General features: G+C 61.3%; 7 protein-coding genes across 7 annotated transcripts; 4 read left to right on the top strand and 3 right to left on the bottom strand.

Annotated features, from left to right (window-relative positions):
* Positions 1-5: 5 nt before the first annotated feature.
* Positions 6-8,259, bottom strand: CH63R_10337 (Beta-ketoacyl synthase domain-containing protein; the record flags this gene model as incomplete). Its single annotated transcript, XM_018305311.1, has 8 exons — positions 6-818; positions 907-6,616; positions 6,681-6,774; positions 6,899-7,346; positions 7,447-7,601; positions 7,669-7,814; positions 7,859-7,972; positions 8,039-8,259. 8 exons carry the CDS (start codon positions 8,257-8,259, stop codon positions 6-8), a joined length of 7,701 nt encoding a protein of 2,566 aa, XP_018154735.1.
* Positions 8,260-10,732: 2,473 nt separating this feature from the next.
* CH63R_10336 (6-hydroxy-d-nicotine oxidase) lies at positions 10,733-12,639 on the top strand (the record flags this gene model as incomplete). Its single annotated transcript, XM_018305310.1, has 5 exons — positions 10,733-10,867; positions 10,949-11,216; positions 11,329-11,720; positions 11,880-12,277; positions 12,363-12,639. 5 exons carry the CDS (start codon positions 10,733-10,735, stop codon positions 12,637-12,639), a joined length of 1,470 nt encoding a protein of 489 aa, XP_018154734.1.
* Positions 12,640-13,470: 831 nt separating this feature from the next.
* CH63R_10335 (Cytochrome P450) lies at positions 13,471-15,126 on the top strand (the record flags this gene model as incomplete). Its single annotated transcript, XM_018305309.1, has 1 exon — positions 13,471-15,126. The coding sequence occupies one exon, from the start codon at positions 13,471-13,473 to the stop codon at positions 15,124-15,126; it is 1,656 nt and encodes a 551-aa protein (XP_018154733.1).
* Positions 15,127-15,467: 341 nt separating this feature from the next.
* Positions 15,468-17,337, bottom strand: CH63R_10334 (Histidine acid phosphatase; the record flags this gene model as incomplete). Its single annotated transcript, XM_018305308.1, has 2 exons — positions 15,468-16,740; positions 16,820-17,337. The coding sequence occupies 2 exons, from the start codon at positions 17,335-17,337 to the stop codon at positions 15,468-15,470; spliced, it is 1,791 nt and encodes a 596-aa protein (XP_018154732.1).
* Positions 17,338-18,671: 1,334 nt separating this feature from the next.
* On the bottom strand, positions 18,672-19,682 carry CH63R_10333 (Dihydrodipicolinate synthase; the record flags this gene model as incomplete). The annotated part of the gene is made up of 2 exons (XM_018305307.1): positions 18,672-19,255; positions 19,331-19,682. The coding sequence occupies 2 exons, from the start codon at positions 19,680-19,682 to the stop codon at positions 18,672-18,674; spliced, it is 936 nt and encodes a 311-aa protein (XP_018154731.1).
* A 560-nt stretch (positions 19,683-20,242) lies between these two features.
* On the top strand, positions 20,243-21,622 carry CH63R_10332 (Aspartate aminotransferase; the record flags this gene model as incomplete). Its single annotated transcript, XM_018305306.1, has 3 exons — positions 20,243-20,542; positions 20,614-21,421; positions 21,507-21,622. The coding sequence occupies 3 exons, from the start codon at positions 20,243-20,245 to the stop codon at positions 21,620-21,622; spliced, it is 1,224 nt and encodes a 407-aa protein (XP_018154730.1).
* A 732-nt stretch (positions 21,623-22,354) lies between these two features.
* Positions 22,355-26,908, top strand: CH63R_10331 (Hydantoinase B/oxoprolinase; the record flags this gene model as incomplete). Its single annotated transcript, XM_018305305.1, has 10 exons — positions 22,355-22,637; positions 22,702-22,793; positions 22,854-23,070; positions 23,138-23,609; positions 23,673-24,050; positions 24,118-25,126; positions 25,217-25,307; positions 25,364-25,470; positions 25,533-25,815; positions 25,899-26,908. The coding sequence occupies 10 exons, from the start codon at positions 22,355-22,357 to the stop codon at positions 26,906-26,908; spliced, it is 3,942 nt and encodes a 1,313-aa protein (XP_018154729.1).
* Between the last annotated feature and the right edge of the window lie 426 nt (positions 26,909-27,334).

The following is a 27,334-nucleotide window of genomic DNA, read 5'->3' as shown; positions in this document are numbered from 1 at the left end:
TATATCTATGAAGCCTCCTGCACGAGAAGCTTGCTCTTGCCGGCCAAGTCCGCCGCAAGCTGCCTCATCGGAATGTTGGCCATGATGTCGAAGACGCTGACCTCGACGGCGACCTCCTTGGCGATCCAGTTCCTCACCTCGACGGCGACCAAGCTGTCGACACCGTACGCGCTCAGCGGCTTGCCGGCGTCGACGTCGTCCTCGGGCATCATCATCAGCTTCGCCAGGCGCTGCACGAGAGCCGAGGTGATGAGGTCCACCGCCTCGCCGTCGGCCTTGCCGCACCGGACGAGCTCGTCGCGCAGTGAGACGCTGGCGGAGCCGCCGGCCCCGGCCCCGGACGCCTTCTTCCTGAGGCCCGCGAAGCGCTGGTCCTGGATCCAGTACCAGGCGTCGTCGTGCTCGTTGTACGGCAGGCCGCACATGACCTGGGCCGGGTGGGCGCCGGAGCCCTCGAGGGCGGTGGCCATGAGGCCGTGGAGGTCACTCTTGTGCATGACCTTGAGGCCCATGGCCTTGACGTGGTCGACGTACTCGTCATGCTCGGCGACGAAGCCGACGCTGAGGAGGTAGCCGATGTCGACCGTCATGGCGCGCAGACCGAGGGCGCGACGGTAGGCGGCGAAGTAGTCCTGGAAGATGTTGCCGCAGCCGTAGTTGCCCTGGCCGCGGTGGCCCATGACGCCCGCGAGGGAGCTGAGCATGACGAAGAAGTCGAGCTCCTTGGGGAGGAGCTCGTGCAGGTTCCAGGTGCCGTGGACCTTGGGACCGACGGTGGTCCGGACGTGGTCCGCGGTCATGGCGTCAAACAGGGTGTCCTGTCCAAAAATACATGGTTAGCAAAATCGTTTGGGACAGAAGAGGGGGAGGGGGCGTCACTCAGCGACGCAGAACAGAACTACTTACCCGGAGAACCATGGCGCCAGTGACGCATCCCTTGATCTCGGGAACGTCCTTGGACTTGAGGTCGTCCAGGACCTGACCGAGCGCCGTCTTGTTTCCGACGTCGCAGTCGTACGCGTACGTGGCGGCACCGAAAGTCTTCTGCAACTCGGCAGCGAAGGCCTTGTTCTCCTCGCCGCTGGCAGCCGAGCGGGACAGCAGGACGAGATGCCTGGCGCCCTTCTCGGCCAGCCAGCGGCCAATCTCCTTGCAGATGCCGCCGACGCCGGCAATGACATAGGTGGCGTCGGCGTGGATGTCGACGCGCGGGATCCGGGGCACGGCGGGGACCATGTCGGCGTCGTCGACGCGCACGACGACCTTGCCCATGTGCTTGCCGGCCTGCATGTACCGGAAGGCCTTCTCGACCTCGGCCATGGAGAAGAGCTGGAGGGGCGCGATGGGTTTGACGGACCCGTCGTGGATGAGCCTGGCCGTGTCCTCCCAGAGGGCGACGGCGCGGGGCGTCGGGTTGTTCTCAAAGTCGAGCAGGTTGACGCCGATGTAGGCCTTGTTGTCGAGGAAGGGCTTCATGTCCAGGCCCGTGTTGGCGAAGAGGTCGGCCTTGCCGATCTCGAGGAACCGGCCGAACTTGGCCAGGCAGTGCCACGACACGCGGAGGAGCTCGCCGGCGAGGGAGTTGAGCACGACGTCGACGCCGCGGCCGTCGGTGGCCCGCATGACGGCCTTGGCGAAGCTGGCGTCTCGGCTGCTGAAGATGTGGTCCTCGGGGATGCCGTACTGGTCCATGATGAGCTGCTTCTTCTCGTCCGAGCCGACCGTGGCGAAGATCTCGGCCCCCTTGCGCTGCGCGATCATGATGGCGGCCTGGCCGACACCTCCGGCGGCGGCGTGGATCAGGATCTTCTCGCCCCTGACGAGGTTCCCGGCCGTGACCAGGGAGTACTGCGCCGTCAGGAAGATGAGGGGCATGGAGGCCGCCTCCTCAAAGGTCATGGTCTCGGGGACGGCGATGGCGCCCTTGGCGGGGAAGCGGACGTAGGTGGCGAAGGTGTCGCACGAGGCGGTCATGACGCGGTCGCCGGGCTTGAAGTCGGACACGGCCGCTCCGACGCGCGTGACGACGCCGGAGGCATCGACGCCCAGCTTGTTCTCGGCGAGGTTGCCCAGGGCGACGAGGACGTCCTTGAAGTTGAGGCCGACGGCCTTGACCTCGACCTCGATCCAGTCCTCGGCCAGGGGCTCGTAGTAGACCTCGTCCTCCTCCCACCGGAACGTGTCGAGGAGGCCGGGCGTCTTGATGGTGAGCTTGAGGGGCCGGCCGCAGCCCTTGAAGGAGACGAGCTCCGGCTGGCCCTTGGCCTCGTACTTGCGGAGGGAGGCGTCCACGCCGAGCGTCCTCTCCACGCGGGGGACGTAGACGACGGAGCCGCGGGCGGCGTACTCCCCGTCGAACCCATCGCCGCGGCTGTGGCTCAGGGCCACCTTGAGAACGTTCTTGGCAGCGTCGTCAAAGTCGATGGTGCTGGGCGTCTCCAGGTCGAGGGTGGCGAGGCGGACTCCGGCGTTCTCGTTGCGGATGGCTCTCGAGAGACCAACCATCAGGGACTTCATCGGCTCCGGGCATTCCATGGCGGCACCGCCCGTGATCCAGAGAGTGCCGGCGGAGCGGAGGATGACATGGCGAAGCCTCTCCCAGTCGGCATCCGTGAGGTTGGAGAGCACCGGGTTCTCCCACTCCGCAAGGCAGAGGCAGTATTTGCCTTCCACTTGGCCGTTGGAGGCATCGTCGAGGTCGTTCCACTGAAGGACGGCGACGTCCTGAGATGCAGAGACAAGCTGCTTCTGGATGGAGAGGGAGAGCTTCTCGGAGGCTTCGGATCCCGTGCTGACGATGACGAACTGAGACGGGCCAGGGGCTTGTGCCTCCGGCTTGGTCGAGAGGATCAAGGAGACGGGCTCTCTCGAAACCTCCCGGTCACCGCGGATGTCGACATCAACACCCGAGAAGCCAGCCTGGACCAGCGCGGTGTTCCACTCGTCGACGTCCAGCAAGGGGCCGCCCTTGCGGCCGTCGTCTTCACCGAGCCACCAACCGGGCAGCGGACCCATGATGAAGCCGGAGAAGATGCGCTTGATGGTGACCTCGGAAAGCACGAGGCGGCCGCCGGGCTTGAGCAGCGACCTGCAGTGGGCCAGGGTCTCCTGGATGCTCTTGGTGGCGTGGAGGACGTTGGCGCACACGATGAGGTCGTAGCTCTCGGGCTCGAAGCCCTGCTCGGCCGGCTCGTTCTCGATGTTGAGCGTCGTGAACTCCATGATGGACGCGTCCTCGGAGAAGCGGTCGGCGGCCTTGGCGAGGAAGCCGGGCGAGATGTCGGTGAAGCAGTACTTGGCCGCCTTGGAGCTGCCGTCGGGGTTGCGCAGGCGCTCGAGGACGTGGTACGTGGTGCCGCCGGTGCCGGCGCCGATCTCGAGGATCTTGACGCCGGGGCTCTTGTCGGCGACCATGCCGACGTACTCGGCCACGTTGGTGTTGAAGCTCGTGCCGAAGGCGCCGCGGTAGAACGAGTACAGCAGGTCGCCCTCCGTCATGACCTGCAGCGGCTCGACCTCGCGCGAGAAGATCCTCCTGAGGTTCTCGCCGATGCGGTCGACCATCTGGACCGTGATGTCGCCGCTCTCGGACAGCACGATCCTCTTGCGCGCGGCGTCCAGCTCGGCCTCGACCTCGGCCTCGCTGCCGGCGAGGGGGGGGAACTGCTTGATGGTGTCGCGCATCCACTCGACGTACAGCTTCCAGAAGCCGTCCTGGGGCACGAACGCCCGGCCCTCGTCGCTCCCGAGCCAGGCGAGGCACCGGTAGATGTGGACGAGGCAGACGTACTCGAGCTTGTCGAGGACGGACTCGTCGTCCTTGCTCTTGAGCGTGCGCCTGTACACCAGCTCCTTGACCTGCGACGGCTCGAGCAGGTCGGCGTCCTCGTGCCAGGTCTGGCCGAAGCAGGAGGCCCTGGTCTCCTGGGTCTTCTGGGCGTCGCCTTCGCCGACGGAGGCCAGGGAGACGCCCTCCATGACGATCATGGGCTCCGAGAGGTCCTCCGAGATGGTGATGGAGGACTTCCACGTGGTGTAGCTGGTCTTCTGGGCCGTGGAGCATCCGTGGAGCCTGGTGCCCGGCACGCCCGAGAGCCTGGCCGAGACGAAGATGCGGTCGAAGGAGAAGGGGACGACGGCCTCGCTGAGAGACTGGTCCTCGCCGCTGATGGACGGGAACAGGAGGTGGAGCACCGAGTCCAGCGTGGCAGGGTGGACGACGTTGGGGTACTCGAAGCCCTTGGGCATGACCGACTTGGTGTCCGGCACGCTGATGACGCCGTAGCTCGCGTTCGGCCCGGCGAACAGCTCCGTCATGTTGCGGAAGGTCGGGCCGTACTGCATCCCGATGGTCTCGACGGTGTCGTAGAGGAAGCTGCGCGCGGGCTTCTGGCAGATCTTCCTGGCGTCGGCGAACGACTGCGCGTACCGCTCGTTCTCGAGGGCCAGCTCGCGCTGCATCGAGGGGGAGAGGGCCGACTTGAAGGTGACGGACACGAGGCCCCGGGCGTGGACGGTCCACTCCCTGATCTCCTCGGACCACGACGAGACGGAGAACTCGTTCAGGGTGGCGGACGGCGCGGCCTTGGTCCCGGTCCGGCGGGCGTGGAGCTGGATCATGACCTCGATGCCCTTCTCCGTGTCGGGCACTCTCAGCGCGGTGTCGATGGCCACGTCGCGGAGCTCGTATCCGTGGATCTCCTCCGTGTCGTGCTCCTCGGCAAGCTGGCGAGCCGCCTCGATGGCCATGATGACGATGCCGGCTCCGGGGTACAGGATGTCGCCCTGGACCTTGTGCTCCCGGATCCAGGGGCTCTCGGCGCACCGGAGGTGGCAGCGCCACGTCGGGTCAGGCGTGCCCGACATGCGGTAGCCGAGCAGGTCCGTCCGGGGCTTCTCTCGGAGCCGGTACTCGCGGCTGAGGTAGGACTCGTCCCAGAACTCGCGCGTGTGGTTCCACGCGTACGGCGGCAGGTCGACCAGCATGCCGGTGCTGTCCGAGACCTCGTTGACGCGGTTGACGTCGACCTCGCACCCCTTGGCCCAGAGCTGGCCCATGGCCTCCAGCGCGGTCTGCACGCCGTCGAACTTGCGCCGGAGCGCCGTGGCGTACGAGAGGTCCGAGAACCGGTCCTCGGTGGCGAAGGTGTCGAGGAGGTAGCTCCGGAGAGCCGAGTGAGGGCCCAGCTCGACAAAGACGCTGGCGAAGGCCGTTCTGTCGTGGGACCGGGCCTTGCCCTCGGTGTGGTGCAGCAGAGAGCGGACGGCACCGACAAAGTTGACCGGGGAAACGAGGTTGTCGACCCAGTACGAGGGCGTCATCTGCTCGGCGGTGACCAGCTTGCCGGACACGGAGGAGAACATGGGAATGTCCGAGGAGCCGTGTGCGATGCCCTTCAGAGCCGCTTCGTACCTCTCTCTCGCGGCCTCCATGTGGAACGAGTGATACGCAACGTCCATGGGCAGACGCGTGCACGCAATCTGCGCCTCGGCCAGGATCTCCTGGAGCTCCTCGATGGCCATGTTGTCGCCGGAGACGGTGCAGGCCTTGGGGCTGTTGAGGCAACCCACGACGGCCTTGCCGAGCTTGAGAGACCGGAGGTGCTCACCGACGCTCTCGGCGCTCGCGGACACGGCCAGCATGCCGCCGTTCCTGGAGACGGTCTGGGAGACTTGGCCTCTCAGCCAGGCGATCTTGACCGCGGCCTCGTGGTCGATGAAGCCGGCGCAGTAGGCGGCCGCGATCTCACCGCTCGAGTGGCCCACGACGGCCACCGGCTTGACGCCCCACGCCTTCATGAGGTCGACGAGGGCGACCTGCAAGGCGGTGCAGGCGGGCTGGCTGTAGTCGGTCCGGCGCAGGTTGCAGTCCGCCTCGCCGCGCTCCAGCTCCTCGGTCAGGGTCCACGGGCAGCCCAGGGACTTGAGGACGAGCTCGGAGCGCAGCACGCTGTCCCGGAAGGGCTTGTAGGCCGAGAGCCCCTTGCCCATGCGGAAGTACTGGGCGCCCTGGCCGGTGAAGACGAAGGCCACCCTCGGCACGGACGAGTTGGAGGACCGGACCACGGCGGGGATCTCCTCGAGGCCCTGGCGGAGACCCGCGGGGCTAGAGGCGATGGCGAACGACTTCCAGGGCAGCGTGGTCCTCTTGGAGAAGAGCGTGTACGCCAGGTCCGTCAGGAACGAGGACTTACACGACGACGACGACGACGACGACGTCTTGCTGTCCAGGTAGGTCGTCAGTCTCTCGACGTTGCGCTTGACGCCGTCCTGGTCGTTGGACGACAGCACAATGAGCTTGGAAGCAGGCGGCTCCTCCGTGCCGACGCTGCTGCTGCTGCTGCTCGTCGTCGTCTCCGCGTCGGAGCCGTTTTCGCTGGCGGCGCTGGAGAGAGCAGTAGGGAGCCTCGGGTTGGAAGTCGTGAAGTGGCGTCCCGGGAGGCCGTGGCGGAAGAGGTACGATGCGGCGTCCTCGATGATGACGTGGGCGTTGGCGCCTCCGAAACCGAACGAGTTGATGCTGGCGCGTCGTGGGCCGCCGTGAGGCCAGACCGTGAGAGTCGTGGGGATCTTGACGTTATCCGGGAGCTCGATCTGGGGGTTGAGCTCTTCGAACCTGGTGGGAGGTTTGATTTTAGTCAAAAAGGCTTCTGTTGTTCGGTACTGAGAACTTAACTTACCACAGGTTCTGGGGAATCAGGCCTCTTTCGACGGCCAAAGCAGCCTTGATGATACCGGCAACACCAGCTGCGCCCTCCAAGTGTCCGATGTTGGCTATAAAAAAAAAGGAAAAAAACCATGAGTTAGTTCTTCGTTACTGGGTCATCCCAGGGTGCCAAAAAAGTAAAAAGTATATTAAAAAAAAAAAAAGGTTAAAATAAGACATAAGACAACGTACTCTTCACTGAACCGACATAGAGTTCAGACGTGCGGCCCGGCAGATCGCCGATCGTCTTCAAGATGGCCCGGGCTTCCAACGGGTCGCCGGCCTGCGTCCCGGTGCCGTGGGCCTCGACGTAACCCGTCTCGGCGGGATCGACGCCGGCGTTTTCGTACGCCGTGCGGATGAGGGCCTGCTGGGCCTCGCTGTTGGGCAGGGAAATCCCGGGGGTTCTGCCGTCCTCGTTCGCCGCCGAGGCCAGCACGACGGCCCGGACGGTGTCTCCGTCGCGGAGAGCGGCGTCGAGGGGCTTGAGGATCGTGACGCCGAACCCTTCTCCGCGGGCGAACCCGTTGGCGTTGGCGTCCCACATCTTGGACTTGCCCTCGGGCGATAGGATCTTGGCCGCGCCGAGGAGGATCGACATGTCGGGCCCGAACATGAGGTTGGCACCCGCTACAATGCTCTGTCGTCGTCGAGTAACGAGCCGGGGGTCAGCTATTTGTTTATTTTCTCACAATTTTGTTTCGGTGTGTTCAGGCAGAGGCACAAGCATTGGTTCTCACCATCTCTGATTCTCCGCTACGGATACTCTGGCAAGCCAGGTGGAAGGCCGTCAGACTGGACGAGCACGCCGTGTCAATGGTTATCGACGGTCCTTTGAGGTTGTAGAACCATGACAGCCGATTTGACGCCAGGGAGGAGGACAGGCCGGTAGCATCTGGCATCCGTGTTAGAGAAGGTGTGCCTTCGTGTATGTGAATGTCTCGGAGGATCTGTGTACTGACGGTAGATGGAGGGCGCCTCGTTGCTTTGGGCTTGCAGGTTGACAAAGTCGTTGGTAAAGGTTCCGATGTAACACGACGTCTGCGTTCCTGAGACGTCTTCCAGTCTCAGGCCAGCTACCATCAAGTCAGCCCATGTGTTCTCAAAGCTAAACAGATTGTAGGTCATGTACCATTCTCGAAACCTTCGTACGCGGCCTCGAGGAGCATTCGTTGCGTGGGGTCCATAGCCTTGGCTTCTTTGGGGGTGACGGAGAAGAAGGGTGCGTCAAAGACCTTGAAGTCTTGCTTCAGGAAGTGAGCGTGTCTAGTAGCATGGTAAGCTGGTGTCACCCGTGTCCAGACTGCCGTGGCATCGTGCGTCGGCCCCTACCTCTGCTGGATGCTGCCCAGCCGTTCGGGGTCGGGATGGTAGAATCCATCGACGTTGTAGCGATCCTTGGGGATCTCGGAGCGCGCAGAGCGAGCATCCTGGAGCATCTGCCAGAACTTCTCCGGGTCGGAGGCGTCCCCGGGGGCTCTTAGGCCAATGCCGATGATGGCAATGGGCTGATTTGTGCTTGCGGCACGGGCGGGCTCGTCGATGAAAGGCATGTTGTGTTTTGCGTAAAGAGATGGGTAGGAGAAGCGGAATTACGAAGGGGATGGATGGCTAACGGGTATCTTGAAGGTATGATGAAGCACAGTTTGTTGTAAGGGACGTGAAGGTAAGCCAGTGTCAAGGGGGGAACGCTTGGAAACCTGAAGGGGGGATCTGGAGGTGATATTTCTGTTCTTGTTCTTGAACGACTCTGACCGGAGCGGGCTCCGAAGGTCAGTCCCGTCGCTGAGCTCCATAGTTACTCAAACAACCGGCCCATACCGACAATACTCAACTTCCCGAACATCTCCATCCAAGGACCGAGTGACTGGGCCAATGTGATGGGAAGTCCCAGACACGTTGTTGGCTTCTCAGCTTCTGGCCTGGACGACAACTCGGTTGCTCGAGGAGCGGTAACAGTCCGACATGCCAGAGAAGACTCCATGCCACTCCCTGCCAAAGACGTCCCACAAGCCGACTGCCAAGGGCCTTGCCAAGTACGGGAGCAATCCGGGGGGATATTGAGACTCTTCGGCTCATTGTGGATCATCTCCATCTCCAGAACGGAGATGGTTGGGATGGATCCCCGGCGGGATGCGTCTCCCATTCGATATTGTCTTGTGGGGGCAGGGTAGAGAACCACTGACTCGGGTCTTGAGAGACGATGATCCCGGGAAAGTCAAAACTATTGCTGGAACAATAATCAAGCTGGCTTCTACGGTGGTGGTGAGCACGTGGGCGTTGCCACTTGCTGGCGTACAGTGAGGGCCCAGAGACCGAGTTGCCGCCGGCACTGCTGCGCCAGACCCTCGGCTCGTTCTTGGATGTTGTTGTTCAACGTTGCGAAAAGGTCACACTACTAAATTGGAGCTTTCGTTAGTCGGTCGGCTCATGCTTCTTCGTATCTCGTATCTTGAACGGGCGTCGTTGCTGAAATCACATGTGACCCTCTTGGGTGTTTACCGATCGGAACGAGATCTACAGGAGCAATGTCATTTCCGGGGCTACATAGACGAGACTCTCGGCAATCGATGAAACTAAAAGTGCATTAAATATGTAGATAGCGGTGCAGTCAGACTATGCTGCTTGTAGTACAGTGATGTTCCCGCTTAATCTCTAGAAGCACTCAAGTCAACATGAGCCGCAAGGTCGAAGAGCAGCAAGTCAATTATTGCAACTGATGCGGTCTTAGATGCCGCTGTTAACACATAAATATCTGTATCTTCAAGTAAAGAGATGCGCCAATGCAAGGCCTTGTAGAACACAGAGCACATCAAACTTGCTTGAAGCTTCTAGACATGCTAAGCTGACGACAGGCTAAAATCTCATCTTTATCCTTGTCATAGCACGGTAGATCCAATGCGAGCCCAGTTAATATAAAACTCTTTCGACATTTCGGGATCGACGTAAGTATTGGTTTGATGAGTGCAACAGTTCCGCGTGAAAGAAAACCGGATTGAATCGGGATGCCCTCTGACCCATCACCAATTCAAGCCTGCTTCTCCGCTTACCATCGTAAGTGTAATCTATTCGGTAAAAAGTCTCCAGAGCAGTCCAAACATGTTGTCCAGGACTCTGATAGGAACGATGCTGTACTGAAGCGGTCGGGGTGCGTCGAGTCGAGTGCCCCCTCCACCCCTGACATCTGCCAATGACGTGAAGATGTTGAAGCACGTTTCTGGGGTGAACCCACCCCCTGGCTTACGCAAGTAGACGACCGCACTCTTCAGTGATAAGAAACACCGTGGATACTCGCCTCGGAGCCGGATCCCGGATCCTTGGACGAGCGGGCCACGACGCCGGGTAGACCCTGGCTGTCAACCTCGGCCCCGAGCCTCTGAAGAGTTGCTGATGGGGGAGACAGAGAAAAGACGTGGGAACCGCCAAAGAGCCAAGATAGGCCCGGCTGCAGGAGAAAAGCTTGTTCTGCAGTGTTGCTCCATAACTGAGCACGAGTCAACGTTTGTTTGAACAGGAGGAGTTCACTACCCCGGTCTTGGCTATCCCAAGTGCCGCAGCAAGTCATGGGGCAGGGTCTTCATTAGTACACTGCCTTCGTTGTAATCCAATTGGCTTTCGTTGATCCCACGTGGATGAACAATCGAACAAAGTCATAGGCGTCGTGTCTGCTGGCACGGAAGATACGGTTGTGGGCTGCTCCAACCCGACCCCCCTCGCCATACATAGCCCACGGTTCTTATTCCTGGGCGTGGGGTTGGGTTGGGTTGACGCAGCCATGCAATAGGAGCCAGAGACAATGTCATTTGAGTTCCACTTAGGACAAGACCCTTTGCACGGCCAAACCCCGTGGATTCCGAGGTACTGCCATCCGAACACGAACGCCTTCCCTGTCTCTTCCGAAACCGGTCTCTTGGATGATTTGTGGTGAGAGTCTGTTGTTCTCAACGTTCCGTTGCCTGTGTTGTGCGTTCACATAGCACCTATCTCTCACCATAGTCCAAGAAAGCGGCCAAGCATCAAGTCAGAATGTCAGCGACCATCAGCTCCGAGACGATCGAGCAAGAGCTCCATCCCAGGCTATCAGCCGAGGCCCGACTGCATTTGCCCAACTCGGCGGGCTTCGACAAGTCGAACCTGCGCTTCACACAGTACGAGAGGCCGGTGAGTTGATTTCGGACCAGTCAGTACAGTACTGGGGGGGGAGAGGGGATCAAGAGCTGAGACCAACAAAAAACTCCACAGACATATCTGGCCGCCGTCGAGCCGGGCTGCGAAGAAGATGTCATCCAGGTGATGAGATACGCGAGGGAGAAGGGCGTCCCGTTCGCGCCTCGGTCGGGCCACCACGCCGTGACGACGACGATGCGCCACTTGAAGGGCGGCATCCTCATCGACATGAGATCCCTCAACAAGCTGAGCTTCGACGCCGAGAAGCAGCAGGTGACGGTCGGAGGGGGCGTGATAACGGACGACTTTGTCAAGTTCCTTCAGTCGGTGGGAATGGAAGTCAGTGAGTGACGCGAAGATTCTTCTTCTTTCTCTCTCCCCCTCTCTCTCCCCCTCCGCCTCGACAACATGTAATCAAACACCCCCAATGCTCAATCCTGACTGACGCGCCGCAGACGTCGGATCGTGCCCGACGACAGGCGTCATCGGCGTCGCCTTCGGGGCCGGGCTCGGCCGCCTCCAGGGCAAATACGGCTTCCTGCACGACAACATGGTGTCCTGCAAGCTGGTCCTCGCCGACGGCCGCGTGTTGGACGTGTCGCAGGACTCGAACCCGGACCTGTTCTGGGCCCTCCGGGGCGCCGGCCACAACTTTGGCGTCGCGCTCGAGGCAACATTCCGCGTGTATCCCCAGGCGAACGGGGGCATACACTACACCTGGGACCTGGAGTACACTCTGGACCAGTGCGATGCCGTCTTTGGCACGCTCAACAGCGTCCACGAGAGCATGCCGCCCGAGCTGGCCATCTTTGTGCTTTGGATCCGTCAGAGCGACGGAGGCAGAAAGGTGCGTACTCACGTGTTCCTTCTTTTCTCTCTCTCTCTCTCTCTCTCTCTCTCTCTCTCTCTCTCTCTCTCTCTCTCTCTCTCTCTCTCTCTCTCTCTCTCTAAGTTGAATGCAGACTGTGTGTAGTGAGTCAACGGCTAACAAAGAGACGCGTCTCAGCACCACATCCTCGTCAACGTCGTGTGGTCCGGCCCCGAGGCCGACGCGGACCCCTGGGTCGACCGGTTCAGGCGCCTCGATCCCGTCCTCGACAGCGGCAAGGTCACGACCAGCTGGGCCGACCTGCCGTGGACGACGTACAAGGGCATGAACAAGATGCTCAGCCGGCCCGAGGTGTGGACGCTGGCGCCCAACAAGATGATGGGCGCCGCGTGCGTCGAGCGGTTCGACCTCGCCACGACGCGGGCCTTCCTCGAGAGCGTCCGGGACATGAACGAGGCGTGGGCCGGCAAGGGCTTCTTCGGCGCCATGTTCGAGTGTCTGCCGCACCAGAAGGTCAGGGAGCTGCCCGACGAGGCGACGGCGTTCCCCTGGCGCTGGGGGTCGAACCATTTCTTGTAAGTGGGATATACCCGGGCCCCAAAGGTCGTGAGGACCTTCGTGTAATTGCCTGTACTGATCTGGCATCCATGTTCACAACAGGATGCTCATGGCCACGCCGCTCAGTGTGAAACACCGGCCGGCGTTCGAGGCGCACCTCGACCGCTGGAAGAGGGAGTTCATCACAACCTCCGGGTACGGCCGGCTGCAGCAGTACGTCAACTACGGCAACACCACCTCGTCGATGCGGGATCCCCCCGAGGCCTTGTACGGCTACGAGCCGTGGAGGCTGGAGAAGCTACGCGCGCTGAAGAGACAGTATGACCCTGAGAATGTGTTCCGGTGGTATCAGCCGTTGATAGAGGAGGGTGAACGGTAGGGCGAGCATTCTGTTTGTTTTCTAGGACTTGGTTTAGTTTCGAGATATCAACATGTAGATCTGACTCTATAATTGTCAACACTGTTGCGCATGAATTTGTACGCATAGCTACAACTGAAGCTTAGAACGCATGGGCTCTCTCAAAACAACAACCTGTATAAGTTGAGTTATGATGGGTGGTTCAAGCCCTGAACGACGTCTCTCTCTCTCTTTCGCAACAACTTGCTCGATATCGGACTCCCACGACAACGTGATGAACAAAAACCTCGTCACTGTTCCCTTTCAACCACGAGTCAACAAACAAACCCCGCCATAAGGACCCTCCCCCCCTGGCCTGTCTCGTACCCCCGACATGGCGGGCCGAGTCAGTGAGCCCGATTCCCAGGGATATCCCATCCCTTCCCATCCCCTGTCTCGGTCCCAAAGCCCCCCCCCCCCCCCCCCCTCACCCCTCCAGGACCCTGACAAGTTTTTACCCCACCGCGCGATGGAACCTCGTTAGATGCCCATGTTTGTTCCCGAGGGGTAAGCTTTTCGAGCCAATGCCAAGCTCCCGCTTCAGCACGTTGGCGCGGCTCGGGTTCATGGCGGTGACGTATGTATGGTTTGTTGGCCGGCGGCGGCGCAGCAGCTCGAAAACTTGTGTGGAGCGACCCGGTGTAAGTCCAAGTTGTGTGTGTGTGTCAAGCGCGCGTAGAACAACAGCTCGACTTTCTTATCGTGACCCGATGGCGATGTCCCCTTATGCCGCTTCAGAGCCCACTTGCACCTGTTTCCGGAACATCACCAACTAACCGAGCAAGGCGACTCACTTCCTTCGCGATGCCAGTAATGACTCTGCCGTTCGGTTCGTCGCTGGAGTTGTCAGTCTCAAGAGCTCACTATGGCCTCTCATCGTCTGTCCTGATTCTCCTCCCCCTCCTCCTCACCACCATCGCCGTCTCACGAAGCCTCTACCGCACAATCTCTCGAGCCCGCCTCGCCCGCAAGCTCGGCTGCCGCCCGCCGCCCCTTGAACCCTCGTCCCTCCCGCTCGGCATCGACATCGTCCTCGCCTCCCTGCGCGCCGACCGCGAGCAGCGCACGCCGGACCATGTCGCCGCGCGCTTCGCCGCCCTCGGCGCCCACACCTTCCGCCTCTCCCTCCTCGGCACGACGAACCTCGTCACCGCCGACCCGCGCAACGTCCAGGCCATGCTGGCCACCCAGTTCACCGACTTCGGCATGGGCGCCGCCCGCAGCACGAACCTCAAGGCCGTGCTGGGCCGGAGCATCTTCGCCGCCGACGGCCCCGCCTGGCGCGCCGCGAGGGAGATGATGAGGCCGTTGTTCAGCCGGGACAACGTCTCGAGGCTGGATCTCTTGGAGGTACACGTCCAGACACTGTTCCGGTGTATCGAGAAGGATATGACTACGATGACGACAACGACGACAACACCAAAAGGTCGCTGGTCCGGCGCCGTGAGCCTCGCCTCGCTGTTCCCGTCCCTGACTCTCGACTCCGCGACGGAGCTGTTCCTGGGCCAGAGCACACACACCCTCGAGGCGCGCCTGCGAGGCGACGACTCCCACCCGGGGACGGCCTTCAACCACGCCTTCGAGCGGATGCTCGCCATCCTCGGCACCCGCATGCGCCTCCGCAGCCTCTACTGGCTCTACGGCACCGCCGAGCTGCGGTCCTGCGTCCGGACCCTGCACGCCTTCGTCGACGACGCCATCGCCGCCTCGGACCGCGCCAGGTCCCGCGGCTCGTCCCTGGCGCCCTACGACTTCCTCGACGTCCTGCGGGAGCGCTGCGCCGGCGGCGACGGCGAGGTCAGGGAGCAGGTCCTCGGTCTCCTCGCCGCCGGCCGCGACACGACCGCCTCGCTCATGGCCTGGGCGTGGTACTGCCTCCTCCGCGACCGCCGCGTCTTCGCTAAGCTGCGCGCCGAGGTCCTCGCCGCCTTCGGCTCGTCGGACCCGGCCGCCGTCTCCTTCGCGTCCCTCAAGCAGTGCGCCTACCTCCAGCACGTCCTCTCCGAGACGCTGCGCCTGCACTCGGTGGTGCCCTTCAACTCCCGCCGCGCGCTGGTCGACACGACGCTGCCGACGGGCGGCGGGCCCGACGGCCGGAGCCCCGTCTTCGTGCCCGCGGGGACCGAGGTCAACTTCAGCACGCACGTGCTGCACCGGCGCCGAGATCTCTGGGGCGACGACGCCGACGACTTCGTGCCGGAGCGGTGGGAGACCAAGCGGGGCGCCGCCGGCGCCGCGTGGCATTACGTGCCGTTCAACGGTGGGCCGAGGATCTGCATCGGGCAGCAGCTGGCCCTGACCGAGGCCGGATACGTTCTCGTGAGGATGCTCCAGCGGTACGACGCCGTGGAGGGGCTGGATGTCGATGCGAGCCGGGATTGGCACAACTTTACCGTCGTGTGCAGTCCCGGGAGTCCGGTTGACCGCAACGAGGCGGTCTTGTGTCGGCTGAGGGTTGCTGCGAGGTGAGAGATGAGAGATGAGATAGGTTTTGGGTGGAAAAGTCTCGAGGAAAAGAAAACAAAACAGTCGATGCTCAGGGTTCAATGACACGAGAGTAAGAAAGTTGTTCAGTGGATTTCTTCCATATAGACTACTTATTTGCCAAGTTAAATGGGTTCATGATGAAATGTCTAAGTCGCCAGTAACTTTCTCGGTTCCATCGGTTCCTCCATCTCAGGATCAACAAAAAAAAAAAGAAACAAAAAAGGACCGGAAGACGTATAAAGTATCAAAGGGTATCATAAAAGAGAGCCAGAAGTCGAAAAAACACAACCCACTTACAACCATAATCCCGTCCATGCTTTCACTCAAACCCCTTCCCTGGGCTTCACCGGAGAAGCCCCAATCACACTAGCGGCATCATCATCGTCCATCGATCTGCCTCGGAAAGTCGACGAAGCCTTGCCCACGACGATGCCGGCCTGGCCGGCGGTAACATCCCGCCCGCTATGCAGCTCCCAGCTGCCCTGGCGCTCGTGGTGTACCCCGCGCTTCGACACCGTCAAGTCCGGGTCGCTGGCCATCTTCTCGGCAGCCTTGAACCCGCCGAACCCGGCGACGCGGCCGTCTTTGTCTCTAGACTCGGGTCCGGTCACTGCCCTTTTTCGATGAATGCGGAAACCGCCACAAACGGCCGCCATGACGAAGAGGACGCCGAGAGCGGCGAGGACGATGATGGCGCCGATGATGCCCGCGACGACGGGATTCTGCGCGTCCGAGCGGATGGCCTCGCCGACGGTGGGCCTGGTCGTAGTGGTGGTGTGGTTCTCCCAGTCGCAGAACGACTCCACCGAGCCGCAGATGCTGCACCACGTCGAGACGTCGACGCCGAGCTTGAGCATCTCCTGTTTGAAGTAGCTGTATGTCATGCGGGTGTCGGCGTCGGAGAGCCCGAAGAGGGAGTACTCCTCGAATGGCGTGTTCGGGTTGGCGTTTTCCCTATAGAGGAAGCGGACGTAGAGGTTGTCCTCTGTCGGGTATGTGTTTGGCTCGTTGGGCTGGTCGCCGATGAGCTCAAACACCATGGCAGCGCCGTTCTCGGGGATGTCCCAGAAGGGTGTCAGCAGAGTCTGATACTGTTGTTGGAGCTGGGCGAGGGCGAAGAAGGCCATAAAGGGCTCGTGGGAGCTGAACATTATGGTCATCTTGTTGGAGTAGCCGCCGTAGTTGCCGTTGGCCTCGAGGGCATCGACGACCTTCCGAGCAAAGGTCCTGCCGGCGATGGTTCTGATCATGTCGCCCTTCTTCAAGCCAGACACCGCCTTGTTGGACGTCATGTTGAGCTGCTGCTGCCTGGCGTACATCATCAGGAACTGGCTTTGCTGTGCGTAGTCGTCTTTCATGGCGTCGTAAATGGCCTGCTCGTGCGTGTAGCGGTAGCGGACGTATTCGTAGAGGTTATAGGCATCCCAAAAATTCGCGTTGGAGAGAGGGATCGTGCCGTCATTTAGAGGCGGGGTGCTGAACAACAGATGGTACCCCGGAAGGGAGGTTTCGTAAAGCTTTCGCATGTAGGGGTCCAGCTGCATGACGGTTGTTGTCGAGATCCTCCATTGCGGGCACTCCGTGTTGCCTCGGATACTGGAGGGAGCTTGTAAGTTTTCTGCGGTTGTGTCTGTCTGCGTCTATGGGCATGGATGTAGAGAGCTGCTAGACTTACTAAACAGACCTCTCGTCCAAGACCCCAAGGGTCTCAATCACAGGATATTGATAGCCGCCCAACGGGTACTGCGTCAGGTTACCAGACAGGGTCGACAAGGAAATGTTGGTCCCGCCGGTTTCCGCGGCAAAAGCTTGCGTGATGGGCGGATACAGGCCTTGCATGAAGGCGGTCGCGCCAGCAACGACATGAGCATCGGGGACCGAAAAGATGGAGAGCTGCTCGTGCTCGATGACGTTGCGCGCGACATCCCTGATGGCCGCACGGGAAGTGATCCGGCCCTCAGAGATGTTCGTCGGCGTCCCGCTGGCCAGGTATCGCGCTCTGAAGGCACTGCCCTGGGCATACAGCTGCTGCGCGCCCCGGGGTGTCAGGGTGTCCTGAAGCCCACTGCGCAGAGGCGTGCGCTCGCCGTGCATGATCATGGCGACGGATGCCCATACTGAAGGATTGGAGGACTGGGCTGACGATGTCGAGAGCAGAGCGCCCATTAACAAGACCAACGATAAGGTGCCCATGTTGAAAACTGGTCGCAACAGACAGGTTCGCGGCGGCGATGGGGAGCTTCGCTGGCGGTGGTCGGCTTGACAGGAAGACAGACAGAACGGCCAAGACAGAGAGAGATGGCGGGGTGAGCCCGGCTTAAAAGAACAGAAAGGCGGCATGGGACGAGTAGAGAGCAGGGCCGGAAGGTGTAGAGGAAGTAGAGGATGCACACTAGCAACGCAACGGGGAGCTAGCCTCTTGGTTACCGAGCTGGCTGTCACATTCCAGGAAAGGCGACAAGCAGCCCTCACCGCACCGCAATGGTAAGTGAATCTTTCCGCAAGGAGGCTTGCCTAGGAGGTTATGAGGTATGTAGCAGTACAATGACGTGACAGGGAGCCAACGCAACATAGCGAGTCATGGTACAAGCCGGGCATGGCGAAGACGACGAGGATCGGACAGCCACCGTTGGAACAGTCGAGCCTGGCTGGATGTTCATCCACAAGGAGATCATGGACGGGCCGAGTCGGAGGCGATCAAGGCTCGGTGCGGGGATGACTGCATGGCGCGATAAAGCTCCAAGCTTGGTTATCATGCAGCCAGGCTAGCGAATCCCCTCGACAGCTCTGGCCAATGACACACGGGCGAGCAAGCCATCCAGCCACAATGGCGGTCGAGGGTGAAAGGTGGCAGATGCCGCAATCAGATTTCTTTTCCGGAAGAAGAAGTGCCACGGCCGTTTTAACGCGCGAGGGTGTCGATCGACCGCGGAGAAATCGCCGCGATCGAAGCAGTGAGACATGGAATGTTAGCCAGCAGTGGCTAAATCGACGTATGGCTTGAGTATATCTATACATAGGGTCAGATGTAGAAGCAAAGAAGGGGGCGAAAGGCTGGGAGCGGAAGACCGACTGCTGTAGCTTGGTGGTTTAGGTGGTTTTGGTCTGCCAACCCATCCCATCCCACCCTCTTCGTTCGTCCTTTGACCAATAGGCTTACACCAAAGTGCTCACATGCCCCCTTGCGACAGGGGACGGATAAGGGAGACTATGCTGTCGTCCAGTAGGCTTGATTCTCATTATGTAGCCGGGCGTTCTGGGCTGAGTATGATCAAAGGCAGCGATGAGGACGGATCGAGCTGAGATCTGCGTTGGCGTTTGTCTTTTGTGCATTTGCAAGTGTTGTTTTTTTGGATGTTTAAGCAGAGTAAAGTCGAGATCGATGGGCACTTACGATGTAGGTACATCACCATCGATGTGTGAGGCAGGTACGTATCGAATCAATAGTCACGTGCTTTGGTGGGTGGAGATAGACTATCTTATCAACTGCTGATTTTTATCTTATCTTATCTGATGTTCTTCCTCCCTCACAGCGAACTTTCCAAGTCCACCAGACTCTTGAGCACCGCATCCTTCTCTCCCTCAAACTTTGCGCTGGCAACCAAGCCGAGAGGCCGTCTGCTTCGGCCGCCTCCGTACCCGAAATACCTGTCCAGCGCGGCCTTCAACCCGGCGACGCCCAGCTGCACCAGCACCCAGTCCGCCTGGCTCAGCTTCGTCTGCAGCTCCTGCGCCTCGGCGAGCTTGCCCTCGTCGTAGAGCTGCAGCAGCTTGACGTGTACTTTTGGCGTGAAGTTGGCCGCCGCCGCGATGACGCCGTGCGAGCCCGCCACGAGGCCGTGCAGGAAGAAGTCCGACTTGCCCGCGAACGCCGCAAAGGGTTTCGGGATCCGTTCGTCGTGTGCCACGCGGTGCAGCTTGCCCAGGTTGCCGCACGTCAGCTTGCAGCCCACGATGTTGGCGTTGGACGCCGCGAGCCCCGCGATGAGGTCTGAGTCGAGGTCGATGCCCGACGTCACGGCGGGGAAGTTGTACAGGAGGATGGGGATGGGCGAGGCCGTCGCGACGTCGTCGAAGAACTGCTGGATCACTGGTTTCTGCATCGCCCCGGCTGTGAACCGATTAGTATCTCCGTTTTGCTACACCCGGACAGACGAAAGAAAAGAAAGGGGCCCGTAGTACGTACTCCAGTAACTCGGCGACAGCACGAGGGCGTAGTCCGCTCCCGACTCCTTGGCTTCGGTGCAGAGCTGGACCGTCTCGCGCGTGCTCTGCGCGCCACAGCCGGCGATGATGACGGCGTCCGACTTGCCGTGCTGCTTCAGCACCTCGGCCGCCGTCGCGATGACCTGCTGCCTCTCTGAGTGGAGCAGATGCGGCGCCTCCCCGTTGGACCCCTGGATCACGAGTCCGGCCACGCTCGACTTTGCGAGCCGCTCGACGTGGGTCTTGAGGGCCGCGAGGTCCAGCGTCTCGTCTTCGTGGAAGAAGGCCACGACGGGGGCGTAGATGCCGCGAGGGGGTGCGCGAGGAGCCATTGTGTCTTGTCTATTGTCTATTGACCGTGAAGTTTGTGAAAGAGAAAGAAAGAAAGAGAGAGAGAGAGAGAGAGAGAGAGAGTGGGAGAGAGGGAGGGAGAATACAGGTAGGAAGTCAGATGCCAAATGTGATTGCACCACCGCCCGAGACGATGTGTCACCTACTCTTATTTGGCCCCTACATCCATCCCCGAAATGACTGATTTCGGCCCTCGTGTACTACCATCCTCGGAGCATTGGGTAATCAGTTGGTTCATGGAGCTCCCCCTCTGCCAAGTACTGAAGAAGTGGACTGTAACCCCGCCGGGCCCCTCATCCGAACTCAGCCCAGTGCACGCCGGTGCCGGACCCTTGACCGGGGTGGTGGGGGGGGGCCCTCGGCCGGGATTGCCTCCGAATCGGCTAGGGTCCCGATATCCTCTCCCTGGTCCTCCTTATGGCGCCATCATGAACACCTCATGTTTTGAAGGGGGCAGCACAGCACGGCATCATCGCATCCCATCGCACAGCATACCATCCCATCGCACGCAACGCGCACTCATAGGGGTTAGAATCACACAATGGGCTCGACCAAGCAGCAGGCCTCCGCCTTTGAGCGATCCGAGTTCATCCCGCCCGACGCCATCTTCGACGTCACGAGGCGCTACGTCGCAGACGCCGACCCCAACAAGGTCAACCTGGGCCAGGGCACGTATCGCGACGAGAACGGCCAGCCGTGGATCCTGCCGTCAGTGCGGCTGGCCGAAGAGTCGCTCGGGGAGCCGGGGCACGAGTATCTCCCCATCGCCGGCCTGAAGCCCTTCCGCGATGAGGCCGTCAAGCTCGTCTTCGGCACCACCAAGGCGTTGGCGGAGAACCGGGTAAGCGTGTGGCCGCGCACAGGTCGGTCTGCGACGGCGTTCTCCCTCATCTTTCTGACGACTCCTTCCAGGTCGCATCGTGTCAGTCGCTCTCGGGGACCGGCGCCCTCCTCCTCGCCGGCCTCGCCCTGAAGAAGGCCGCCACGGGCATCAAGACCATCTACATCACCGACCCGACCTGGTCCAACCACGAACTCCTCTTCGCCTCGCTCGGCTTCGAGGTCAAGCAGCTCCCCTACTACAAGGACCGCGCCTTCGACTTTGACGGCTACATGGCGACCCTGCGGTCCGCCGACTCGTCCTCCGCCGTCATCCTGCACGCCTGCGCGCACAACCCGACGGGCTGCGACCCCTCGCAGGACCAGTGGAAGCAGATCGCCGCCGTCATCGTCGAGCGCGGCGTCTTCCCCGTCTTCGACTCGGCCTACCTCGGCTTCAACTCGGGCTCCGTCGACGACGACGCCTGGGCGATCCGGTACTTCGTCGACGAGCTGGGCCTCGAGGCCGCCGTGTGCCTGTCGTTCGCCAAGAACATGGGCCTCTACGGCGAGCGCGTCGGCGCCGTGACCTTCGTCGCCGACTCGGCGGACAGGGCCCGGACGGTCGGCTCGATCCTGGAAAACGTGCAGAGGGCGACCGTGTCGAACCCGCCCGCGTACGGCGCGCGCATCGCCGCCGCCGTGCTGGGCACCCCGGCGATCAGGGAGCAGTGGGCCAGGGACCTCGTCACCATGTCCGGGCGCATCCGGGCCATGAGGAAGAAGCTCTACGACGAGCTGGTCCGGCTGGGGACGCCGGGCGACTGGTCGCACATTGTCAAGCAGAGCGGCATGTTTGGCTACACGGGCATCAGCAAGGCCCAGGTCCAGCATCTCGAAGGTTTGCTGGCCCCCCTCATCGATAATAGCCGGAAGTTCCTGTCACAGTCTGCTAATTCTCTTTTTTGCTTTGTGTTTTGCTACAGAAAAATACCACGTTTACATGGCCGACACGTCACGAATCTCCATTGCCGGGCTCAACGAGAAGAACGTCGAGTACTTTGCAAAGGCGCTCGACGACACGGTCCGGAGTGTGAAATGAGGGTAGTTCGTCTCGGTTTGCAAGTCAATAGCGTAGCTCATCAGTATCAAATCCCATTTACAATTGCCATACAACATAATTCGATGCTCAAATCTCCGGCGTGACTGGGGACCGTGGAGGTAAAATCACAGTGACGGACTGATAGTCTTCATCTCTCAGCATAACAGAGGATGCCGGGATGATGCCGGCACCGTCCACCGAGCGGAGCTCCACCTTCGGCCGCCCCTCCCGAGACTGATAAGACCGGGGACCCCGCCGCCACCACCACCACCACCACCAACACCAGCAGCAATCTCTCTCTCCGCGGGGACGGGAACGCTGAGGGGAAGGTGTCCCTCCATCATCGCATTGCTTATCGGTTGCTCGAATGCTGCAACCCAACCCAACATGAGCTCTCCTCACTCCGCCTCCACCCCCTCTATCGAGCTGGCCAGGTAGTGGAGCATCATTGCGGTCTATCGGTACCTCAGGAGCTCCGAAGATGATCTATGGGGGGGGGGGAAGTTTCGGATGATTGCCGCTTTGGGCTTCTCCAGGTTCATGCACGCGACTTGAAGAAAGCTGTATAATGATTGCGATTCCAGCTTCAGTCTGGCTCTTTTTCGGTTCGATACAATTCACTTTGAATCGCGTTCAACATCTCTGAGATCCCTACGCCGAGGGCCCTAAAACTCATCATCTCATACGCCCACTCACTAGATACGTCAATCTCGCTGCAAGATCCTTGCCGTCATGGGTTCCCTTCCCGGTCCTGTCGAGGGTATCAGAATATCCATCGACCGCGGTGGCACGTTCACAGACGTGAGTATCGAGCTATTCCCCCAACTTGGCATCTCCACGCTGACGTTCCAGTGCGTGGCATCCGTCCCCGGCCAAGATGACATCCTCGTCAAGCTGCTCTCCGTCGACCCCAGCAACTACCCCGATGCACCCGTCGAAGCGATCCGAAGAGTGTTGGAGAAGGCGACGGGGAAGGAGTACCCCAAGGGAAAGAAGATCTCACTGAGAGGAGTTGGTGAGTTGAGCACCGAATCTCTGGTTGCGAAAGGGGTACGGCTCGTGCTGACCGTTTATGACAGAGTCCATCAAGATGGGAACCACAGTCGCCACAAACGCTCTCCTCGAGAGGAAAGGAGAACGGACAGTCTTTGCCGTCACCAAGGGTCTCAAGGTAGGTCTGAATCCTTCGTGAAGGCTACGACGACTCGTAAGCTTACACGCGTGTTTCTAGGACCTCCTTCACATCGGAAACCAGTCCAGGCCGAAGCTCTTCGACCTCGCCATCCGCAAGCCCGATGTGCTGTACTCCAAAGTCATTGAGATCCCAGAGCGAGTGACGTTGGAGGCATGGTCAGAAAACAACAAACCCGAAGTCATCGACGCCTCCTCAGATTCCGCCCTGGTGACGGGTGTCACCGGCGAAGTCGTCAGGGTGCTGGAGCCCCTGGGTAAGTAAATCCCCTCTCCTCGTCATTCTGCGTGAGCGACAAGACTAACCACAGACGCACAAACCAGACCTGGACGCCTCAAGAAAGGCACTCCAAGAAGCCTACGACGAAGGCTACCGCTCCATCGCCGTCTGCCTCATGCACAGCTACACCTTCCGCGACCATGAGGCGGCCGTCGCGGAGCTCGCCGCCGAAATCGGCTTCACCCACATCTCGCCTAGCGCGGAGCTCTCGCCCGTCGTCAAGATCGTGCCGCGCGGCAACTCGTCCACGGCGGACGCGTACCTCACGCCGGAGATCAAGCGCTACATCGCCGGCTTCGAGTCCGGCTTCGCGGACCTCGCCACCAGCGGCTGCCGCTGCGAGTTCATGCAGAGCGACGGCGGCCTCGTCGAGTTCTCGGGCCTGTCCGGCTTGAGGGCCATCCTCTCGGGTCCCGCCGGCGGCGTCGTGGGCTACGCGAGGACGTGCTATGACGAGGCGGAGAAGACCCCCGTGATCGGGTTTGACATGGGCGGCACGAGCACCGACGTCTCGAGGTGCGTTAATAAAACCTGTATGACGATGGTCCCCCGGCGTTGATACTGACTGCCATGTCTTAGATATGCCGGCGAGCTCGAGCAGGTCTTTGAGACGACAACAGCCGGCGTCATGGTCCAGACCCCCCAGCTGGACATCAACACCGTCGCCGCCGGCGGTGGCAGTATCCTGAGCTGGCAGAGCGGCATGTTCAAGGTCGGTCCTGAGAGCGCCTCGGCCCATCCCGGTCCGGCTTGCTACAGAAAGGGAGGCCCCCTGACCGTCACCGACGCCAACGTCGTCCTCGGCCGCGTGCGCCCCGAGTTCTTCCCCAAGATCTTCGGTCCCAACGAGGACCTGCCCCTGGACGTCGACGCCAGCAGACGGCTGTTTGAGGAGCTCACGGCGAGCATCAACAAGGATGAGAACACGAGCCTCAGCGTGGAGGAGGTTGCGGCAGGGTAAGCGGCGTCTCCCTAGAGGATACCCCATCCTGCGATAGCCCCTGTAACTAACACACCATCTCAGCTTCCTCGACGTCGCCAACGAGTCCATGTGCCGTCCCATCCGCACCCTCACCGAGGCCAAGGGCTACGACGCCGGCCTGCACAACCTCGCGTCCTTCGGCGGCGCCGGCGGCCAGCACGCCTGCGACATCGCAAAGACGCTGGGCATCTCGCGCGTCCTCGTGCACAAGTACTCCTCCGTCCTCTCCGCCTACGGCATGGCCCTCGCCGACGTCGTCAGCGAGGAGCGCAGCCCCTGCGCGCTGACCTACACCGAGGCCAACCTCGCCGTCTTCGCGGCCGAGCTCGACAAGCTCGTGGCGAAAGCCGGCGACGTGCTGCTGATGCAGCGCATCCCCCGGGAGCGCATCGTCTCGGAGCGCTACCTCAACATGCGCTTCCAGGGCAGCGACACGCCGCTCATGATCCAGGAGTCGGCGGCGCAGGATGGCGGGTACCTCGCCGCCTTCAAGGACGCGCACCAGAAGCAGTTCGGCTTCCTGCCCGTCGGCCGCGACGTCATCATCGACGACTACCGCGTGCGCGCCATCGGCAAGACGACGGTGCAGCTCCCGACCCCTTGGCCCAAAGAGCTCGCCTCCGCCGAGGCCGCCGCGGCGCCGCCGGCCAAGACCGCGAAGCAGGTCTACTTCAAGGGCCTCGGCTGGTCCGAGACGCCCGTGTACGGCCTCGCCACCCTGGCACCGCACACGAGGATCGCCGGCCCGGCGCTCATCATGGACGACAAGCAGACCATCGTCGTGATCCCCGACGCGGCGGCGACGGTGCTCTCGGAGACGGTCGTCGTCGACGTCGCCGTCGGCACCAAGGAGACCATCTCGACGACCACCATCGACCCGATCCAGCTGTCCATCTTCGGGCACCGCTTCATGGGCGTCGCCGAGCAGGCCGGCCGCGCGCTGCAGAAGACGAGCGTGAGCACCAACATCAAGGAGCGCCTCGACTTCTCGTGCACCGTCTTCTCACCCGAGGGCGGGCTGGTGGCGAACGCGCCGCATGTCCCCGCGATGGTGAGTCTTGAGCCTTCGTGGAGCTTTTTGCCTTTTCTTATGAGTTGTTCGATGTATTATATGAATCGAGGAGAGCTGACTTGGGAACAGATCGGAAGCATGGCGTTTGCCGTCAAGTGGCAGATCGACCACTGGGGCGACGACCTCAAGCCCGGCGACGTCATCCTGTCCAACGCGCCTGGTGAGTGCATCCGAATCCGATATCTCGGGTAGATGAGTTCGCTAACGGAGGTGTAGTCTGCGGCGGCACCCATCTTCCTGACCTCACCGTCATCACCCCGGTCTTCGATGCCGAGGGCAAGAAGATCATCTTCTGGACCGCTTCGAGAGGTCACCACGCTGATGTGAGTTTTGTGCCTCATCCTAGCAAGGCCCTAGTCAAAGGCTAATACTAATTCCTCTTCAGGTCGGCGGCATTCTCCCCGGCTCCATGCCGCCCAACTCCAAGGAGCTCTGGGAGGAGGGCGCCATCATCAAGGCCTTCAAGGTCATCGAGGGGGGCGTCTTCAAGGAAAAGGAGCTGACGGATCTCCTGATGGCGCCCTCAAAGTTCCCGGGCTGCTCCGGCACGAGATGTCTGCGGGACAACATCTCGGACATCAAGGCGCAGGCGGCGGCCAACCATCGCGGGAGCCAGCTCATCCACGGTCTGATCGAGGACTACGGTCTCGACGTCGTCCAGTTTTACAGTACGTCCACCACTCCGGGTCCGCCCAAAGCAAAACAGAAATGCCCAAATTGCCTGTAGTACTATGACTTACATCACCAACAGTGGAAGAGATCCAGGGCGCCGCCGAGCGCGCGGTCCGCGACATGCTCAAGACGATCCACAAGCGCACGGCGGGCGAGCCGCTCTCGGCCATCGACTACATGGACGACGGCACGCCGATCCAGCTCAAGGTGACGATCGACCCGGCGACGGGCGGCGCCGTGTTCGACTTTGACGGCACGGGCCCCGAGGCGTACGGCAACTGGAACGCGCCCATCGCCATCTGCAACTCGTCCATCATCTTCGCGCTGCGGTGCATGGTGGACGCCGAGATCCCGCTCAACCAGGGGGCCATCCGGCCCATCGACGTGCGCGTGCCCGAGGCGTCGCTGCTGCGGCCGACGGAGCACGCCGCCGTGTGCGCGGGCAACGTGCTGACGTCGCAGCGCGTCGTCGACGTCATCTTCCGGGCCTTTGGCGCCGCCGCCGCCAGCCAGGGGTGCATGAACAACCTGACCTTCGGCACCGACGACCCGGAATCCGGGTTCGGCTACTACGAGACCATCTGCGGCGGCGCCGGCGCCGGGCCGACGTGGGACGGCGTCAGCGGCGTGCACACCAACATGACCAACACGCGCATCACGGACCCGGAGTCCCTCGAGCGGCGGTACCCCGTCGTCCTCCGGCGGTTCTGCCTGCGGCAGGGCAGCGGCGGGAAGGGGGCGCACAACGGCGGCGACGGCATCGTTAGGGACATCGAGTTCGGCATCCCGATCAAGGTCAGCATCCTCAGCGAGAGGCGGGCGTTCGCGCCATACGGCATGGCCGGCGGCGCGGACGGCGAGCGGGGCCGCAACGTGTGGGTCAAGAAGGGCGGCCGGGTCGTCAACCTCGGCGGCAAGAACACGGCGAGGATGGAGGCGGGCGACCGCATCGTCATCATGTCGCCCGGCGGCGGCGGTTACGGCAGGCCCGAGGACAGGGTCGAGGGGGAGACGAGGCGGCCGGACGGGTTTGTGGGCGTTGCGAACGGTACGGTTGATATGATCCAGAGCATGGGAGAGTCCGCATAGGTTTCCATTACTTGAGAAATACCTTCTGGGTGCCTTTCTCTTTATCTTCGGTGCTGGGTATAGCACTTATTCTAAGTTTCCTACTGTTTTTTTCTACATATTATTGTGTACCTGTGCAACCTCAAGAGGGACCGCCTTGGCCACGTATTTCAGTACCACACCTACCCACAGGTGCCGCCTAGTTTGTCACGACTAGCTCTCCTACCATTCACGTGACGCAGTGTGATCTCGCTTATGCGCGGTCTCGCTTATGCGCTCGCTTACACACACTCCACTCACTTACTGCCTACCTGTACACCAAAACGGAGCCTGGCCACTTTCTACCCACCCAGTTTAGTCCCGTTTGGGTGGAACTAACTAAAATCCATCCATCCCTGCTCTCTCCAAGCTGCGTCTGCGGGCCAAAGTCGAATCGCCAAACCCAAC

The sequence above is a fragment of the Colletotrichum higginsianum genome, assembly GCF_001672515.1.
Source record: "Colletotrichum higginsianum IMI 349063 chromosome 7 map unlocalized unitig_7, whole genome shotgun sequence".
In the NCBI taxonomy this organism is placed as follows: Eukaryota; Fungi; Ascomycota; class Sordariomycetes; order Glomerellales; family Glomerellaceae; genus Colletotrichum; species Colletotrichum higginsianum.
This window is presented reverse-complemented; position numbering and strand designations above follow the sequence as displayed.